This window comes from Protobothrops mucrosquamatus, unplaced genomic scaffold (assembly GCF_001527695.2).
Source record: "Protobothrops mucrosquamatus isolate PMUCROS unplaced genomic scaffold, P.Mucros_1.0 scaffold7, whole genome shotgun sequence".
Lineage (NCBI taxonomy): Eukaryota > Metazoa > Chordata > Lepidosauria > Squamata > Viperidae > Protobothrops > Protobothrops mucrosquamatus.
The window spans coordinates 3,463,676-3,484,759 of record NW_015386394.1 but is presented as its reverse complement, the minus strand read 5'-3'; the positions used below and the strand labels follow the sequence as shown (position 1 = coordinate 3,484,759).

The window sequence follows — 21,084 nt, the reverse complement described above, 5'->3', positions numbered from 1 at the left end:
GACCCTTGTAGGGATGGGGTCTACTGTACTTAAGGAAGCAGATTATTTGGACCCATTTCAGGCAGTTTTGGGCCTTGACAGTACTGAAGCAGCATTGACTGCATTATGGAAGACCTCTGGCGGGAGTAGGCAGTGCTTGTTTTGTAAAAAAAAAAAAAAAAAAAAGGTGCCGGAACTCACACACGTCATACAACCTGCCTTGCCTACCCTACAAGGTTCCATCCAAAAAAGGTACCGGAACTCCGATCTGGACGTTCTATGAGAAAAAAAGCCCTGGGAGTAGGAATAGGAATATGTGGTCTATCCATTCTGGCTCTCCTTGATCTCTTAGCAGCTTTCAATACCATCAGTCATGGTGTCTGTCTGTAGCTTCTCTATGGGGGGTTAAGAATGAGGGGGTTGGTGTTGCAGTGTTTTTTCTTTTTTCCACCTGGGCTGGTTTCCAGTTAGCTTTGAGAGGGAAGGAAGCAGAGTTCCAGCCCCAGGCCTCTGCTCTGTAGTATTATTTCAGGGCTGCATACTTCTCCCCATACCTTTTAATCATCTAAAGGAAGCTGATGTACACTGATGATATTCAGTTGTAAATTCCTAACCCATGTGAACCAAGTGATACTATCAAGGTTCCTTCTTGGAGTCTGGAGGCTGTGAGGGTCTAGATGGGAAAGAACAGGCTTCAATTCAACCTAAGTAAGTAAGTGACCTCTGAATCCAATGACTTTCCATCTTTAGTACTCAATGGAGTAATACTCTCCTCAGCCAGAATTCGAAGATCCTCCTGAACCTAGGGCTCTGGTTCAAGGAGAAGGTGGCAGCAGGGCCAACAGGGTTTTTGCACAGATCCATCTCATGTGCCAGTTGCTCCAATTCTTGGGTCTGGAGGTGCTCCTCATGAAGTCACTCATGCATTCTTACCTCCCAGATAGACTAGGATACTGCCTGCTGGGCTATAACTACAGCCCCTCTATATAGGACAGCTCTTAAAGGCAATTTGGAATCTGCAGTTGATTCAGAACACAGCAGTATAGGAAGTTGCAGGTGTTTTAGCATCATGTCAGACCGCTACTTCATGAGCTGAGCTGGCTCCCAAAAGGTTTCAAGGTGCCAAGCTATCATCCACAAAACCTTCATGGCATAGAAACAGTTTATTTGCAGGACTGCCTGTCTTCAGCTATTTCTGCTGATCCCTCCAGATCTGATAGAGTGCCTGTCTCCAGGTCTTATCTATTAAACAATGGCTTCTGCTAGAACTCAGGAAGTCTGGAAGTATGTTTTCTGTTATGGCAGTTCTCTATTGTGGAACTCCCACTCCCCTCCCCCAACCCGCATGGTCCTGACTCTGCCGGGGGTGGGTGGGTTGCAAAACATTAAATATATGAATGTTCCCTTGAACACAGGGCCAAAATGTCAGCTGAGCATGTTTCATGTGTTTTAGTATTTGTGGAAACTGAGTTATGGACTGTGAATATGATTTACTACTTTCTACTGTACATTTGAAATTGTAGGGTTAGTTTGTTATCATAATCACAAGAGAGAGTTGGGTAGCCATATAAATTGATGTAATAAATAAGTACAAATAAATAGCCTGCTCCGCAGGGTTGTTATGAAGGTTTTAAAAATGTGTGCACATTGGGAATTGTTTAGCTCTCCAAGAGTTTTAAAAAATAAGTGTAATAATAGCTTTAAAATAAATGCATTTAATCCACTTCCAAACCATCTTCTTAATGAAAATAAATTCTGCAAACACAGTACTGTTTATAAGACCTGTCTAGAATTATATATTTGATGTGAAGAGCTGTGAGTATGCGTGGAACTCTTGTACTGTATGTAAAGCAGTTAAAATGTTCCATGCAGTTAAAATGCTCGTGCATGTTTCAAGCACACTTGCTCTTGCAGAATTTGGTCACGTAAAGGTGGTAGGTCATGCACTCCTACTGGAGACACATAGATTGTATCTATTTGAACAGAAAGGCCAGGCAAACCACATACCTTTCATCATCCAGCTATTTCTGAAAAAAATAAACACATTGTATGCAACTGCTGTTATTACATGCCAAGAGCTGCTTAAAGCAATTTCAGGTTCTGTTTCTTAAAGATGACTTTAATGAACGGAAGCTTTAACATGAGAGATCCAAACTCAAACTTAGGAAGAATTTAATGACGGCAGATATTCTTAAGTAGTAGAACAGCCTGTTTTTTTGGAGTTGTGGATTCTCCTCACTAGAGGGTTTTCAAGCAATGATTGGACAGTCATTTGTCTGTGATAATCTCAGGATTCCTGTTTTGGGCAGAGGGTTGGATTAGAACAGGGCTTTTCAACCTTTTCACCCATTGTACCACTTTTAGGATATGGCAATATCCAAGTACCACCAGTCGCCTAGCAAGGTGTCAAAAATGTGATGACAAAAAAAAAAAGAAAAAAAGTGATAAAGAACAGGTAATCCTCGACTTACAACAGTTCGTTTAGTGACTGTTCGAAGTTACAATGGCACTGAAAAAAGTGCCCCCCAAGCCACAGCCGAGCAAGACACCTGCCTGCCCGCCCGGCTGCGCTCTTCCTCCTGTCCGAGGTTTTCATTGTTGTGAGCATTTCTGCAGCGGGGGGTGGGTGGGGGTTGTTTGGTTTTTATTCCCCCTGTCTGCTGGGTGGTTGCAGCAGGTTTTGGTCACTTCACATGACCCTGGGACACTGTGATCATCATAAATATGAATCAGTTGCCAAGCATCTGAATGTAAATCACAAGACCCTGGAGATGCTGCAACATTCCAGCTGATCGGCGCTTCTTCTGGGCTCAGCAGAAGCACCAGGATCAGCGCCAAGCTCCAGCTGGAGCCTGGCGCTGATCCTGGTGCTTCCACTGAGCCCTGACAGCCCTGCAGCTCCAGCCATCTCTTGCTCAGGCTTGTGCGGTGCTCCCACCGGTTCAGCTCATTCCCCTCCCCTGCTACCATTTTTCTAGGATGGTCACGTACCACCTGCCAGGTTCCAATGTACCACAGGTGGTGCCCGTACCACTGGTTGAAAAGCCCTGGATTTGAAGATCTCCAAGGCCCCTTCCAACTCAATAACTGTATGAGTAAGCCACAATAGTAACATAGTCATTGTTTATAAACTATAATCCTTAAGATCATCTTCTAAACTAGAACCAAACAAGCCACATGATTGCTTTATGTCAGGAAATCCCTCTCCTGTCTCTATGGTGCCTCATATAGTTTTACTCCACTATTTACTTTTTTTCAGTGCCAATGAGCTTACTTTGTCTTTTTAATTAAATTCTATTTTTCTTACAAAATAAAGTTAAATGTGTACAACTGTCATGGGCTGGATAATGAAGAAGAGATCCAATGGAACAAATAAAGGATATTTTTAAATGTGTGATCCTTGGAGGAGGCAAGAAAGTCAAGATGTTCCTAATCTAGGTTGAGAAAAATTTAGAGACCTCTTCATGTGGTGAATGGAATGTCTAAGGAGGTGTGTAATTCTATGGGAAAGTTCTATGAATGATACAGAGATTACTATCCTACTGTTTATGCACTTTAAAGTGAGAGTGTGAACCGTTACTAAATAGAACAGTATATTTTAATGAATTGAAATCAGTGTAGAAGAAAACACACACACTGCATATTCTCACAGTGTGATGCCAAGAGTTGCCATTGCACACTATAGCTGGGAGTCAGCAGTCCTACATTCTGAGTTATGCTCGTAGCTGACTGGCTTCATTTCAGGTCACTATGGGGCAAAGATGTGGCTCTGAAGTGAAAAATCTACACAGGGAGGTGACATAGTCTCCTCACAGCATGTTGCATGCATCGTGGGGAATAGAAGGCTAAACTTCCAAGGAACTGTAGTTGCTATGCAGTAACTGGAACTGTAGAATTCAGTCCTCAAAGCATTCATTGCAAAGAGATAAATGCCATCTTCTGCTCATTCTTAAGTCCCAAGCTACTGATAAAGGTTAGCTGCAGAAAATGGTGGGAAAATGGACAACCCCAGAACAGGTTTAGCAGAAACACTTATTCCAAATTAAAGTATCCAATATACCACCCTCTCAATGGCAGATAGGTAACTTGCAATGATCATGATTGCAAAAAGCAAAACAAATACATAAAAAAAAAACAAAAACACAAAGCCCCCAGTGCTCACACTGAGCCCTCTCATCAGCAAATAGTTCTTCTAGATACTATCTGTAACCTACCATCTGAGCTGCTGGATTCACTGGCAGGATTTGTGAGAGTCCCTATGATTTTTGGTGCTCAGGGACCTTAATCTGCAACTGGGTGGCTGAGTCCAGGGCAGCTTAGGAGTTCACAATCTCCTGGCAATCATGGTCCTATCCCAAGTCATTGATGGCATGCATTCCAGCAGCCACATATTTTTTCTGATATTTTTGCTTGGGAAGTTGTGATATTATATGGTAGTGGAATACCTTAACATCAGTCTATGCACAGATCACTCTCTAATTGTCTTCCAGTGTTTTGGAGTCCCCTACTCAATGGGAAAATAAGGTCCATTTGATTGGTTTGCCCCAGATGACAGCAGGATTCTGCAAGTTTTCAGAAACAGCTCGGGATTTTTTTTCCCTGAGGATCTGATGGGCAGTTGGTTGAGGCTTAATTTCTTAGCCTCTGAAATGGAGAGGTGGTTGGGCACTGTTCAGCACACCCCTATTTAAAACATCATTCCTATGTGGTCTCTTTCTCTGCCCATTGATTCCGGCGTGCATCTTGATTTACTAGGACCTTTGAAGTACAAGAAAAGAAACCTGGAGGGTCATTGAAGGAAGACCAAACATCAAGGAGAACCATCTTCCTTGTTTTTTGGAAAGTTATTGAAAAGTTATGGTACTGCAGTTACCAAAGACCTTGGAGGAAGCGGATTATCTAGATTCATTCCAGGCCAACTTCAGGCTGGGATTCAGCATGGAGGCAGGATTACTCTTACTGATGACCTGTGGTGGAGTGAGGATGGAGGTGGTCATATGTCCTTGTGCTCCTTGACCTTTCAACAGCTTTTGATGCTGTCAACCATGATATCTTTCTAGACTGCCTGTGGAGATTGGGAATTGGGGGCATTGTTTTATGGTGCTTCTCTTCCTTTTCCAGGGTCAGTTCCTGGTGTTTACTCCCAGTTGGTGTTTACTCCCTATGTCCCTTCTTGTGTGAGGTAATGCTCTCTCCCCTCCTCTTTAAAATTTACATGAAACCATTGAATGAAATTGTTGTGTCCCGTGCCTGCAGAAGCAGGCGCGGGAAGTTGCAAGAGTCCCGGGCATTTGCAAAAGCTGCCCGGGACCAGACTGACCGGCGCCGGCCTTGCGTGCATGCGCAAGGCGGGAAAGGACTGCCTTGTGACTGGTGGGAATTGCCCGGGGATTGGAGAGTATATATAGAGGCTTGCGCGCCTCTGGGCTTGTCGTTGTTCGTAGAGTGGAGCAAACAATAAAGACTTGTTGGAGATGATTCGTCTCAAGCGCCATTATTCCCAGGACTTAACACTGGCGACGAAGGTGGGATTCAGTCTCGACAGCTAAGAAAAGCTAGAAGACTCACCCAAAGAAGTCCGGAAGAGAAACGGCGTGGAAGTCAGCGTTATCTTGCCAGTACGGAAATCGCTGGAGGGTGCGTGCGGCTGCAGAAAACGACCCTGATCCTCAAACGGCGTGGAAGTCAGCGTTATCCTGCCAGTACGAAATCGCTGGAGGGTGTGTGCGGCTACAGAAGACGACCCTGATCCTCAATCAGGGCTTGGAGACACACATTTCAACAGAGAGATCAGCGAGCTGGGGAATCAACTGAGAGATCTGGAAGTGGAGTGGCCAAGATTCTGCGGCGCACTCGAAGCGCTCCAGTGACTGCAACCATCCACACGAAGGTGGACAAGCGTTACCAAGCAGCTGGGAAGAGGTCCAAGGATCGTCAGGACAAGGGCCCAGCTGAGCTTCATTGCATCGGACACGGTGGACGCCAGAAGCGTGCGGGAATAAAGGCTACATCGCTACGAGTTGCCTGGGTCGACTGAAGGAGTTTCTACTAGACAACATGATTCACCATGTTACTGCGGCTCCTTCACACCCTTCTACCAAAGGTGGCGTCCATGTCGGGCACAGCATTGTTTTGTCTAGGGGGGAGGGGTGTTGTGTCCCGTGCCTGCAGAAGCAGGCGCGGGAAGTTGCAAGAGTCCCGGGCATTTGCAAAAGCTGCCCGGGACCAGACTGACCGGCGCCGGCCTTGCGTGCATGCGCAAGGCGGGAAAGGACTGCCTTGTGACTGGTGGGAATTGCCCGGGGATCGGAGAGTATATATACAGGCTTGCGCGCCTCTGGGCTTGTCGTTGTTCGTAGAGTGGAGCAAACAATAAAGACTTGTTGGAGATGATTCGTCTCAAGCGCCATTATTCCCAGGACTTAACAGAAATTATCTGCCAGTTTTAAGTTTGGTATTATTAGTATGCTGATGATAGCCAATTGTATCTTTTGATCCCAAATTGGCCAAAGTACCCCAATGCCTGAAGGCTGTGCAGACCTGCATGGAAAGGAATCAGTTTTGATTTAATCTTATCAAGATAAGTGGCTGTGAATATTAGGGTCATCTAGATCTGGGAGTTTTCCATCTCTTCCCCAATTAAGAGATTTCCTTAAGTTCATAGCTCCTGCTCAGACCAAGTGGTGTTAACATCCAAATCTGGTATCTATGACTCATATGGAATTGAAATTTGGCAAATGTGTCGCTGCTTCAGTGTTGCTGCGTTCCTATGCCACCTCATTGCTGTCTGGAGCTTTCCTAGATCAACCCACCCTAGACCTCCTGAGATTGGATTGATTAGCCCTTCTTTTGGTCATCAAAGCTCATGGTCCCAACCTAGCCTTCTGGAGGCCTGGTAGACCTGCCCTCAGTCACCAGAGAGCTTTATCTGAGGTCAATTTGGCAGGAAGTCAAAAATCATTCTGCTCTCACTGCTTTTTTGTTCTTAATAATTCTGTTTTTCTCTGTTTAGGTAAGGAAATATTTCTGAAGACCCAGTGGGTCATGGATTATCTAGTTACTGGAATGGAATGGAATAGAATAGAATAGAATAGAATAGAATAGAATAGAATAGAATAGAATAGAATAGAATACTTTATTGCCATTGTGTAACTCATAATGAAATTAAGTGCTTCCACAGAGCACACTACACACAAGTAAAAACCACAAATAAAAACATATATTATATACACACATCCTTCACATTCTATTGTCCTGCCCCTAATATTGCTCTTCAATGTTGCTCTATACAGTAGTATTTAATATGGTTACAGCTCTGGGATATTTTTCAGCCTATTTGTCTTTGTTTTTATTATCCTGTACCATCTACCAGATGGTAATAGTTCAAATAAAAGAATGTCCAGGATGAGATGAGTCTTTAAGAATATTTTGACTATAATAAAAAAACTATAATGCTTTGACTACTATAAATCTTTACAGGGCATAGGGGGAAATTATTTGAGAAATTACCCCCTGCCAAGTTTTTTGCCAGCTGATATGGGCCAGCAGAGTGAGTGCTCGCGGGTCACTTTGATTCATGCCATATTATGTGATCCATGAAGCACACATTCTCTGTCATGGCACTTGACTTCTGGAATGGTGTCCCCTCATGACATTTCATCCTAATTAAGGAGGACTTAAAAGCTGACAGTCTTCTCAGGCCTTGGTCTAGAGAGCACATTTCCATCTTTATCTTGTATGTGGTGATATTTAATTTTTATATTTTGCTATTATATTGTAATTTGGGAATTAGACAGCACTCAAATTGAATTCACTGTGGCTGGATTCATACACTAAATTAAGCCATTAGGTATTTTTCTTGTTTATGGCATAGTGTACTGTGTGAACCCAACAATTGTGGTTTGTATTGTGAATGATGGCTTTTTGTGTTGTGTGATACTTCTGAGTATGATTTAACCAAGACAGTTTAACAATGATGCATAAATTCAGTCTATGATGCAGATGAAGGTTAGAGTGTTGAGATGGAATTAGGCAGGTTCTCCCAACTTAGCCATAGAGCTGTCTACGTGAATTTGAGCTCGTTGTGAGGACAAAATACAAAATAATCTTAAACATACCACTTAAGCTCCACAGACATGTGGAAGGGCATGAATGTAAGCAATACTTTTAAAATAAATATCTTTATGCTTTTAAAACATCTGATACATGCCTGCTGTTTTTTTCCCCTCCAGGAATAGATTCCAAAATTTAGGGAATTTGTCTCACAACTAGATTCTTGTTAGGAAAAACATTTAACAACAAAAGTACCTTTCAGTTGACCCTGATTGGAAGTTAGAAGTAGTATGAGAGAATCTGCACTGCAGGCAAAGAATACCACAAGACCTTAACTGATCTCTGAGGGTCAGAGCCAAATTTAGCAGCTTATGCTGAGATGATGGGGAGACAGCATGTCAGAATCTTCAGATGAACTGAGCCAAGTAGAACAAGGCTGCTTTCCAAAACTTTGTAATGGATGACTTAGAAGAGGCCATGAATATCTCCGTGGAGAGGAAGGAAGAAAAAAAAGTAGGGGAGGGAGGGGGGAGTACATTACAGCTTGGGTGTAGAAGTGACAACGTCCTCATTATCAATTCTTGGGAAGAACCTGGGTCTCATCTCATCCTCAAACTGAGTTCTGAAATATTCCTCATTCTCAACCATGATTTTTCAAATCTTTCATATGCTATTACTTGCATGCTGCAGTCAGTATTGAAAAATAGTATTATACTTGGAGGAGGCTCATCTATGGATGTGTTAATGTGTCATTTTTTGATTATTGCATGAGCTGAGCAAATGCTGAACTGTTTTGCAAAATCTATCCCCCTATCTGATTCCCATACATATTGATATTTTTTTTATTGCAGTCAACTCTTTAAAGTATGTTACTTGACAAAGTAACATACTTTTCTCTCAGTGTACCTGGTTTTGCAAAATAATGAAATAGAAACAGTGGTTCACATATTCCTGTCCAACTGCTGAATAGGGATAGTCATCTCATCTAGCTTCTGGCTATTTTAACCAAAAAAAAAAATGCCAGAGAAGCTAAAAATATTTTAATTTAGTTCAATATCCAGCTATTTTTCAGAAATTAACCAAATTCTATATAACTAATTTTATTCAATGCCAACTGCTATTTAAAGTGAATTAACACTTTTTCTTTCCTTTTTTCTTTTAAGATAACATTTTTCTTTATATGTCTGTTGAGTATATTGTTTTTGTGTGGTTATTTGTTTACTATAATAGAAAATCAATAGACATTTGGGGGGCATATGAAGGCATAGCTACATTCCTATTGCCAAAATCTCACTGCAAGTAATATATTCAGGTTTATGACAACATATGTAAATATGGTAAAGGGCAGGATAGTATGAGAGTCAGTACATTCCCCAACTTTACCTGAACTGGCACTTGATCACCTATTTTTATTCACAAAAATCCAATGTTGTGACAGTTTCCCAGTTTCTTTTTCAATAGCTAGGAAGTTTTTTTTTTTTAATTTGAATCAACTATGGTTGTATATTGCTCCATAAGGGTGAATTGGCTACTCTGTGGAGCAACTGACTTGGCCAGTTTGGTTATGCAAACATGAAGCAGATATGTGGTTGGCCTACTCCACATCTCATCAATTCAACAGGATCATCAGATGGGATCCAAGAGATATGTCTTCTCTTTTCCAGTATCTGCTCTATGAAACATTTCCCTCAAACCCCTGAGATTCAGCTGGCCTTGACCTACCAACCTTTAAGAAAGTTCTGAGGGCTAAATTCTTCCCCCAGGTATTGAGCAAAGATGTTTGATCAACCCACTATAAATATAGGTAATTTGTGGTTTGTTCCTGACACATTATATATTTTATCAATTTACATACTGTGATGTTTTGCTTCAGAATCTCTTACCTGCAAAGTCTCTTGATGATTTAGCAGCCATATGAACTAAATGAATTAATATTAAATGAATGACTAATTAATTAATTAATTAATTAATTAATTAATAATCTTAGCCCAACTTACATCATACATAGATCCTTTCAAATATTGAACTATATTTTGAGTGGGGCCTCAAGCATTTTCCCTCCTTCTTATCAAAGCTAAGTCTATCTGGCTCCTCTATCTTCTACCCTTTTCTAGAGGATTCTAGTTAGGTATACCTCTGTAAAAAAGGTAGCCAAAATATTTAGCAAAACAATTAGATTACAAAACCTTACTCAGATTTCCTTCCTTCTCCCTCTCCTCAGCTTGTTTTGTTTCTCTTCTCTTTGCTGTAACTAAATAAAGGTGGTGGATTGGGACATAATAAAGATCCAGTAATGAGGTCATGATGGAGCACAATCCGAGATGTAGAAGCAGCCAAGTCCACCCAGTCCCAGCATTTGCTCTTTTCATTTGTTTTCCCTCACTTTATTGAGAACACATTTGGAAGCTCCTTAACATGTGAATCCTGAAATGAGAAAATAGACCAGCATGGGTGACAACTGTGGAACAAATACACTTTTGATGGTTCACATCACAAATGCTGCTAGTTCTGAAGAGCTTCTCTCAAAAGAGATTTTGAAGATGAAAATATAGTCCTGACATAATCTTGGGCTTCATTTATGCTACCGTGTTCCAGTTCATATTTGAAAATCAGCTCTGAATAGGTGAACTGCTAATAAAGGAATAATAATAAAAAGATTGCCGATGGATGCTGCAGAACACATTTCATGGCAAAATGACAGAGAGCCAGTACCCAAAGCAGTGGGATAAGAGATGTATGGTCTGATAGCATCAGGCTTCTCTCCACAAACTGGAATGAACTCCTTAAGCATGCTCATAAGAAATTCAAGAAGGCATTCAGAGAAGGAACATTAGTCCAAGCAAATAGGAAACTATTACTAAAAGAACTGCAGCAACTGCTCTAATTTTAAGAATTAACCATGTGTGTGAAAGTTGTGTAATAATAAATAAATAAAGTTAAAATCCTTTTGCACTTATTTTTTCTTTCTGTTCCACCCTGTGGACTACTTGCCTCCTTTCCATCTATCTTTTAATAGTCAGATTTGCTATAACCTTGATTTTCCTTGATATAACCTTGAATGTGTTGTGTGAGTGCAACCAATTGCAGTTTATTCAATGAAATATGATTGAACAAACCATGCCTAAGATTAATGCATGAATCCAGAATAATTGCCAATTAATTTCTGCAGGGTTGGCTGAAAGAAACTAAGGTCTGGAGACGAATTAGCTTAATAGCTCTGGGAAGTAGAATTTCCTAGGAAGAGTGTGATCATTGCAACATTTACTAACGAAAACCAGCTGATAACCCAAGGATTGAGGTATCTGGAAAGAAATGAAAAAGTGGAAATTCTACTCATGTTCCCATCATTATTGCATATGAATTGACCAGGAATATTACGCAGTTGTTTAAAAACCAGAGAGTGGTAAAAAGAAGCCACTGAAATAAATCCAATGTGGGTCATATTCTCATATTACCCTGCTCAACAACTTTATTTACTCAATTAACCCAAAAACACTCACATGCTATACCATAATGACTGAGTTGGTACATCATATCAGGCTAAAATGAGGTTGGCCTGTTGTGGCTCAGTTTGTGACATAAAAATATTTGTTTTGGAAAACATCTAAAAGATCATGCAGTCGAAGGATTAAGGCAAAGGTTTTCTACATCAACACATTTTTGTAGTGGTTAGGTTCTATGAACTTACGTGTAGCAGAAAAGCAATTATTCTCTGACTGGTTTTCTTTAACAATTTGTCTTCCAGCTTTGTTAACAGACCTTGTTTAATTAAAAATGGGAGAGAATGAGCCCAGATCTCCACGTTAGCACTCTTGTCTTGAAGGACCACCGGGACAAACTCCCAATTAAGTTCAAACCCTGGCCAATATCTTGCTAAGAATAACAGCCAAATCTTGCTGTTCTTTATGAAGATGAAATTCTGCCATTAGCAACACTGCTATGAAATCCACATGATTTTATTGGTGCCATTCCAGGATAAAATTTGACTACAAGATTATTTAACTGGAGCCAGAACCTTATGCAGCATGGAGTCAATAAGGATTAGGACAATGTTTATGTAGACAAAATCCCTGCACAAAAAATGGGTAATTTGAAAGTCCAAGTATATCTTTGCAGGGTTATGTAGTGTTAACTTATGGAACTCTTTAAACAAAAAGTTGTTATACAGTAGTACAAGAATAAAGAATCTTTAGCAAACAATGAATTAAAATTCTTGAGGAGAGATGTACTAAGGACTACTATAACTACCCGAATTACCATATCTATATTTAGAGATGTCTTATATTATATGAGAAAAGGTTCAACAAATTCTTATCTTGAATGCTAATTTTTCTGTGGCAGGAGATTCACTGCTATTGGAAACAGAAGCAGAAGCAGCAGAACAAAATGATCCTACTAAACCAAGTGGCATAGCCATTTTATGTTATTAATGTGTATAAAGGTTAAAGGAGGTGGAGAAGTGAACTTGCAGTTCTTCAGTTATTGCTGAACTACAATGCCTAGCAATCTCAGCAATTATATATAGTATAATATAGGAATTAATATAGGAATTAATTAACATATGTAGGAAGATAAAGACAAATGCCAAATACAACAGAATTTTTTCTTGTTTTGTTTAGACAGCTTCCCACCCCCCACTCCCTGACTTTCATTTGCCTTTCCTTCAATGAACAAAGATTTGCTAAAACAAGAAAGGGAAGCTTCTTCCACATTAAATATTACATTATAAATAGAACTGCTGTCCTGTTCCATATCTCCAAACATTTTTTTAAAAAAGAAATCTCTTTGGGAAACATGACTAGATTACCCAAATTAAAGCTATTTTTGATTTGTCCTCTTACTATTATTTTTGTTCTTGAGCATTTAGTTTGGAGTGGACTACCAATGATAGCTCTAGGTCAGACTTCCTCAATCTGTGGTCTCCAAAAGTATTGACTACAAAACCCATCACTCTGAAGCTGGTTTAAAAGCTGGGAGCTTATTCTATGGTTTCACTATCTAGTGAATAGTTCCATTAGACTTTTTAGACACATAATAATGGTGATGATGATAATACACAATTGAATGGTTCAATAAAATGTTTTGAGTTAAATGTAGTAATATACTGGGCAATTGTTTTGCAACAAAATAACTGTTAAAATTATGTTTATAAAAGCTCTGGGGGACAATTTATTTTAAAAGAGGCGTTCCTATTTCCTTTTATTAAAAGGAATCTGTTTTTAAAAATAATATTAATAGTTGTTTGTTAAAAACAGGAAGTTGACTTTTTGCTTGAAAAATATCACTTCTCCTTGATACATAAAATATTTAACTGATAATCCTTTTAGGGAAAAATATGAAGTAGCAGGACATTAACTACATTTTATCATTTTATTGTAGTCATACTGTTCAGAGATTGTGGAAGTGGAATCCAGTGTGTACAGGTAGCCCTGGCTGAGGGAAAGCTGCTTTAAAATAATCCCATCTCTTTACCGCTGCACAGGAAGACAATCACAGCTACTATTTATCCCGCATTTATGGTCCCCAAGAGATGCGAGCCAAGGAACTTTGGGTCGAGGTGGCTGAAGCCAACAGGAGCCAAGTCAAAATCCATGGAATCCTGTCCAATACACACAGACAGGCTTCGGTGAGCCATCCTTTTTCCTAATCTTGCCAATCCACCAGCATTATGTTGACTTATTTTCTTAACTTTTGGCATCGGAACTCTGTAGGTACATTTTGTTTTGCAAGGCCCATTTTCTTTCTCTGCTGTACAGAACAGAGGGACAAACAAGAAAATGGACAGCGAGAGCAATAAAAAAAATAGTAAAGGAAAATCAGAGAAGAGCCTGACCAGAGAATAAATTTTATGTGTAATTACAATGTCTTGGTAATTGTTTCAACTTCCAGTGATAAAAAAGTCAGTATTAAGAGGTTAATAGCCACTCATCTTTAATCCAACCAGATAGGTAGTAATGTGTTTCTGGGAGCAAAAGTAACATAAGGATTTGATTTACACATGCCTTAAGCTATAAAGTGGTTTGATTTTGGTTTAGCCAACCATTGTGATTTGTAAGCCATAATTTATGTCTTTATGTGAATCCAGTCAATTATATTGTTGACTGATTGTTGACTATTGTTCAAGAATTAAATAAAGCATACTATACTGGGATCCAGTCAGTCTTACGGTATGATATTTGTTAAATACTCACAAATTTATTATGATCTACATTTCTTGGATGCAATAATATTTTTTTAGATTGTAATAAATTTGTTGAACTTCTCAGTGTCAGAAGACTCTGTTCTTTTAAATACTGGATCAGAATGAAGAAAAATAGTTATTGTTTTTCTAGTAACTATTATTCTTCAGCATTATTTCCAATGACCTGTAGATGTGGCCAGCAAATTAATACCAGAACATCATCTTATCTTAACTTTTGCAACAACATAAAGCAGTTGTTTTTATAAAATTAGGTAATTATTTAAAAAAGAAGTGCCTCAGAGCTCAAAAATCTTCATCATAGACTTCCTAAACTCCAGGAGGACTGCAAATAAAACAAAAATATTATATGTAGCTTGTTATAACTACAACATTAATATTGAGTAGTTGGTTTGAAATTAATTTTAAACTGATATTGTGATATTATCTTTTTTACCCAAATGCTTTAGAATTATTCCACTTTTGATATACTGTGCTACAACCCCCATTACTGTCATACTGGAAGAAAATTGAGACATATAAACATCAGATAGAGAGACAGATATATATATTTATATGTGTGTGTGTTGTTTTATGTCCACTTTCTGCAGACACCCCTGAGGTAAAGCCTCTTTTGAATCAGACTTATCATTACAGGCATGTTCATGTTCAGTCAATATAGAAACTATAGTATGTATGATTGAGTCATACCGTGGTTGTGTTGATGGTATCAGTTGGTTTTATCTCAGCTTCCCTCTTCATTACTCATTGGATTTTATGATATGTTTTCTTTTGTTTTGTTTTTTCCTCTGGAAGCCACCCAGAGTCATATGTTTGAGATGCTAAGCCATATAATGAATGAAATAAAGACCATTGCCCTCTTCCAAAATTTATTTATTTATTTAGGAGTGGTTTCCCTAATTAATTTTCTGTGGGTCCAGTTCTACTTATGAGGGATCCTTGGTGCTCTCTGAGCTTGCTTGTTTTCTTGCAAACGTTTCATTACCCTAACTAGGTAACATCATCAGTGCTACTAAGGAGTGCTGTATCTGGTATCTTGCCTGTCTGAGTGATTGGGGATGGTCTTAGGAATCTTTGGTTGGGCTGTTTACTAATGGCTCTTTGGCAGTTTCTTGATTGAGGTATTGTTTACTTGATTGTTGGTCTGAAGTTGACCTTGGAGTTAACCGCCCTCCACCCACCCAGACCGGCAAGACACCAGAATATAAACTAACAGCAAACAGCACTCCTTACTAGCACTGATGATGTTACCTAGTTAGGGTAATGAAACGTTTGCAAGGAAACAAGCAAGCTCAGAGAGCACCAAGGACCCCTCATTTCAATCCTGAGCTACAAATATTCTCCTTCATTAATCCTACTTATGTTTTTCAAGATTAACCAAAGCCAGCTAAGTGTTGCCACATGATCTTTTGTACACTGTCACTGGGTTTTAAATGATTCCTCTCTTTTTCCCCCCCTCTCTCAATGTCTCTCTGTGTGTGTGTGTGTTTTCATTCCTTATTAAAGGATAGAAGAAGCTCACCTCTCTCTCTCTCTTTCTCATCTCTCTTAGATGACTATTAGTTCATCCCATCATCTATTGCTGAAGCTGTTGGCCAGCAAAAGAGCATTTTGCACATAACATCATCAATTCTGGTATTAATGTTCAGCCCAAAGGTCAATAGGGTATCTATTTTCCAATCAGAAGTTTGCAATGCAGCCATTTTGAAGAGAGGAGGCTGTATATTGCTCTAATTTTTCCCATCAACATTTCAAAGATACACAATATTTTTTTTATAAGGGGAAAATGTAGCAACAACTATTCTAAACTAGAAAAAAGGCTGGCTCTACTGTATAACCTATGAGGTCCCTTCCAACTCTATGGTTTTATAAATATCTGTGCCAAGAAATATATGTTGCTGACTATTTCATCTTCAAGGAAATGCTAGGCCTCATGGCAGGAAAAAAAATGTAACAGAATCTTATAGCATTTCAGAAGGCTAAGGATTCTGTACACTGCCACCTTGATCTTATTTATGACTAATGAACATATAAAATTATGCCAAGATATTTATGTATAAGTAATCAAACTACCCTCTTTTCTTTGTACAAATTTGGCTTCCTCTCTGTCACCCAGTATAAAGACCTGTGAGTATAAGCCTAACTGACACTATCTGTTCATCTTAAAGTATTAGGAATATGGAAATAATTCACCCACGACAACTCTTGGTTCTAATGGTGTTTTCCTCATTATTCTTCTCCAGAGAGTCATCCTATCCTTTGATTTCCCTTTCTATGGCCATTACTTGCGACAGGTCACCATAGCAACAGGAGGTGAGCATCTTTGGTTACTACACTGATCATAAGAGTTGTTGTTTTTGCAAAAAGCTTACAAGACATGGAGAGTTAGCTGCAGCATGCATTTTGGAACATTTTGAAAACATGGTTTAGACTGTGGTTCTCAGATGATTACAGCTGCTTGACCTGACTGAGCCTGTCGGCTTTTAACTGTCACTTAGCGGAGGCGGGCGACTGGGAAGTGCCGGTTCATGCTTGCTCCAACCACTATATTGTTGCTGAGCAACAGGCCCAGGTGCTAGTTCCCTCTTTCCTAAAATAGGGAGAAAAAGGAGACGGGATATCAATGTGATTTTGTGAAGTGATCATTCTTTTATATTCATGTTTGCCTTAGCTTACCCTTCTTCCTCACCATCATAAATGTCATCTTCGTCTAACTCTAAGAGACCAAGGTAATATACATCATTCTCTGCCCTTTCCCACCCACCATTTCATCCTCAAGACAACTTTGTGATGTGATTTGTGCTTATAGGTCATAATTTTCCCCCAAATGCCAGAGCATTCAAACAGATGTCCAAATCTAGATTGCTCTGAACGAACTCTGTCATCTGTTAGGCTAATTTTGAAGCCTACATGAGTTGGTGACAATGTCAACTGGGCACAGGCAGATATAAAGTTTATCCTGAGCAAAAAAACCCAGTATGTTTACTTGAATCCCCATCATATTTATTTGGCTGAGAATCAGGGAGTACTTGGTATCAGATGATTGGGGTAGCAACAGCAACAATATCAGTCTGGTTCCCCAGATCGATGGTGCCTGCCTGTAGTAATTGATAGAGGTATGCAAAATTTGGATCCAAATCAGGTAAAAGTGCTTCTAATCTGGCATGGGCACCTTACAGTGGTTCTTAAAGAAGTAAAAACCAAAACGATCAGAGACTGGTCCTGCACAGTAGCAATACAGTCTTGGAAATTACGTGTTTGGATAAAGGAGGAATTTAGGAGGCAACCATGGATATAGCAAGGGATCCAAAGTTGATTTGTCTCACCTGTTGAGAACATAGGTGCAAATCTTTGGCTAATCTGTTCATCTGAGCTGCCATTTGGTTCTAATACTGGAATAATATGGTTAATAGCCACTGTGTTCCTTCTGGGTACTTAAGCAATGGTTCTGTTCCTGAAATGATAAGAGTAGTAGATAAAAAGCTGTCAGGCTCTCCCAATCAGAACCTGGAAATAAATCACAGATTTCAGGACACTTCTCAGTTTAGTTCAGCTCATCTGATAAATCTGACGGAAGTCCCACAGATATGGCTCCACTAGTTAAGAATTCTTGTTGCAGACAAGAATGGAGGTACAGTATAAAAGTTCACTGACCAAGTAACATCACGCCAGAATCCTGCCCTTCAATGACACCCAGAAGGGGGTAGGGTAAAAAAAACTGCCTACAAGTTCTACATACTTAAATACAGAGATAGGCTTCCATGGGTGGAACAAAGGGGATGGGGAAAATGGCAACAGTGTCATGATGTACATATGAGATTTGAATCTGACATTGAGACACAGATGCAAAAGTTAGTACTGTGATACTGAAATGCACATTTTGTCATATTTGTACCCACTGCAATCTGTATTGGAAGCCTACTGATGAAGTGCTGAAAAGCAGAATTCTCAGTGTTTCACACCTTTCCTTGCACAGCCTAAGCATATTATTGGTGCTATAAAAACATGCCTTGAAGTAAAATTAACTTTTTATCAAATTCTGAATGGAGAATGAGAGAGGGACACTATTTTATACTTCACTTCAGACAGTAAAATAGTTTGGACTTATATGAAGAAGAGACTCAATACAGCATTTCCCATAGATGGGGGAGGGCCCCAGCTAAGTCACCTTTGCCTCTCACTTGCAATTACTTTAAAACCAACATAAGTTATTTAGAGAATTTATTCAAAACCTGCCTGCTTTCTTCTGGTCTGATACCATTTCTGATTTCCATCATTCAGCTAACTTGCTTCTGGGGACATCTGCAATCTATTTCTGAAATTTCTAATTTTTTCATTTTGTGTGAAATCACCACAATGATCAAATTAGCACAGTTGTGCTCACAGCCACTTTCCTCTTGTGAGAACTAATAATCCAACCCTATCTTTAGACAGAGTGATGTGATGATCAATTGATTTTTTGGTGAATTAAAAGGATCGTCATTTCTATAATTCTTACTATTTTCACTATGAGGCAGTTAAAACAGATGAAGTATTTTCACTCTCACATACCCAAAAATCTGGACCAGACTTTGGTAGATTGCAGAACCATAATCCAACCCACTGGAGAACAGAAAATTGCACCCATTCCCCACAACAATACGGAAGATGAAGATTGTGGGAGCTGCAGTCCAATACGTCTAAAAGGCATCAGCTTGGAGATTGCTAGTATAAATCACATTGTTTTCATGTTTCCACACCATCCTTGTGAGGTTAGGATGAGAAATGGAGACCAATGACCAATGATTAAAACCAGTGTCTCTCTTCTATTATGCATTGCAGTGTACTGGCTCTGGAATTTGTAGGAAAGAGAAATCTTTGGAACTATGGATTATACCCAACATTTATAAAAAGCACTAATGAGATTATTTGACTTTGAATATGATGTGCTCCTCCCAATTGTTCTTTTGGCAGGTTTCATTTTCATGGGTGATGTCATTCATCGAATGCTGACAGCTACACAGTATATTGCCCCTCTGATGGCAAACTTCAATCCTGGATATTCACGCAACTCCACTGTCAAATACTTTGACAATGGTGAGCTCTTATGATAATTTCCTCCTCTGTAACCTTCCCAGAACTAGATCACCACTTCTATCCCATATCCATGCAAGCTTGCCCACTGCTACTTATGCTGGACTGGACATTTATTTTGCAAAATGAAATTCAAACTCCGGAAAGTCTCAGCTTCCCCCCCACACACACACACCCCTTCCTCTTTCCCTCTTCCTCCTATATATGAAAGCTGGCAGAAATATCTCCTTTGGATGTTTTTATTTTATTTTTCATGCTTAGGATTTATTTATTGGGGAGTGAAAATGGAGCATGGTTGGAATCAGGTTAATTAGCTGTTTTGTTCTTGGCTGATGCTGACTAACTCTTAAAAGCCTTTTTATGATCATCTGTGCAGTTGTAGCAGGTACGTTTGATTTATACTTCAGGTTTTTTAGAAAGAGGCAAAAATATAGAATTAGGAATAGGTAATCAGGAGGTGCATGATGGGGGGGCCGATAAGTAAGGGTCAGTTATCTTTGCTAGTGCCTGGAATCTGAGTTTATGTGCCTGTGACACAGTTGAGTGCCTGGAATGATTGTTACCGGGGTTACCACATAGTCTGTACTGGTGTTTTCATAAAGTATTTTCAGTTCAGTTTTCTTCCCATCTATTTTATATTTTGTTGATTAAGAAGGCCTGCAGAAACAGATTGTTCAAATCTAAGAGGATTTTTTCAGTGGGAATTTTTCAGTGATTACTTGATGGCCTGTTGGTTTCTCATTATTAAAAACATTTTGTACATGCTTTCAACAAGTAGGAAAACTATTTCCTTTTTTAGTAAAAATCCTTCTGGTACTTTCTATTCCTGCTCAAGTAGAAGGACAAGGAATGGGTTTTGGAAAGGCTCTTCCACTACATAGATTGGTCAGATGTATTCTTTCCTGGATTTTAAGTTCAAGTTCTTAGTTCCCATTCTGTACTTCATTTCTTTTACTCTTCTACTTCCAAAGGAACCATGTTTGTTGTCCAGTGGGATCAAGTTTATCTAGAAGGGAAAGAGGACAAAGGCTGTTTCATCTTCCAGGCAGCTTTGTACAACAGTGGCAGAATTGTCTTTGGTTATAAGGAGGTGAGTGTACGCAGTCTAGTGTAGAAAAAATGAGTTTCTCAAATGTTCATCAAGGTCCTGGCCATCAAGAATAATGAAACTTCAAGGATTGGCAGAAATGGACTGGCTTTCTGGAATTTCCTTGATACTAGTAATTGAAATTTCTATGCCTTCTCTTTTCTGACTCCAGATTCCCATGCCAGTGCTTGAAATTAGTTCTACACAACATCCTGTCAAAGCTGGTCTTTCAGATGCTTTTATGATCCTTAACTCTTCCCCTGGTGAGTCTGGCAGAAAATGAGTGGAGGGGGAAAAGGAACCGGGTGACAGAAAGCAGAAGTATGGTACATATACTAATTTGTTTCTGACTAAACCGGCTCTTATCTTCTAAGATGCAAAATTCTTATTAAAAATATGAACATTTGGGGCTGTTCTCTGACCTACAAAGCAGAATGAGATAGCAGATAGAGAAATCACATACTTAACTATTGCCTTGATTAAAATGCCCTCCTAACAAAAAACAGTGCTGCTGTAGTTTCTACCTGATAGGATTACTTTCTTTTTCAATATGTTTGCTTTCATAGAAAAATACTGATAAAGCATCAGTTGGTTTTATATGATATGCTAATTAATCATGGACTATGTTCATACAAAACAAACAATAATTCCATGATTTGCAAACCAAAATGAATTGAGCACGTCAAGTGAACCA

General features: G+C 39.3%; 1 protein-coding gene across 1 annotated transcript in view; it reads left to right on the top strand.

Annotated features, from left to right (window-relative positions):
* The window catches only part of PLXDC1 (plexin domain containing 1), a 76,045-nt gene that overhangs the window by 32,970 nt on the left and 21,991 nt on the right, over window positions 1-21,084 (top strand). Inside the window, exons 4-8 of the mRNA XM_029283007.1 lie at window positions 13,514-13,657; window positions 16,474-16,543; window positions 19,184-19,306; window positions 20,275-20,393; window positions 20,563-20,653. Of these exons, the coding sequence (XP_029138840.1) occupies window positions 13,514-13,657; window positions 16,474-16,543; window positions 19,184-19,306; window positions 20,275-20,393; window positions 20,563-20,653 (547 nt within the window). The remainder of the gene's footprint in view (window positions 1-13,513; window positions 13,658-16,473; window positions 16,544-19,183; window positions 19,307-20,274; window positions 20,394-20,562; window positions 20,654-21,084) is intronic.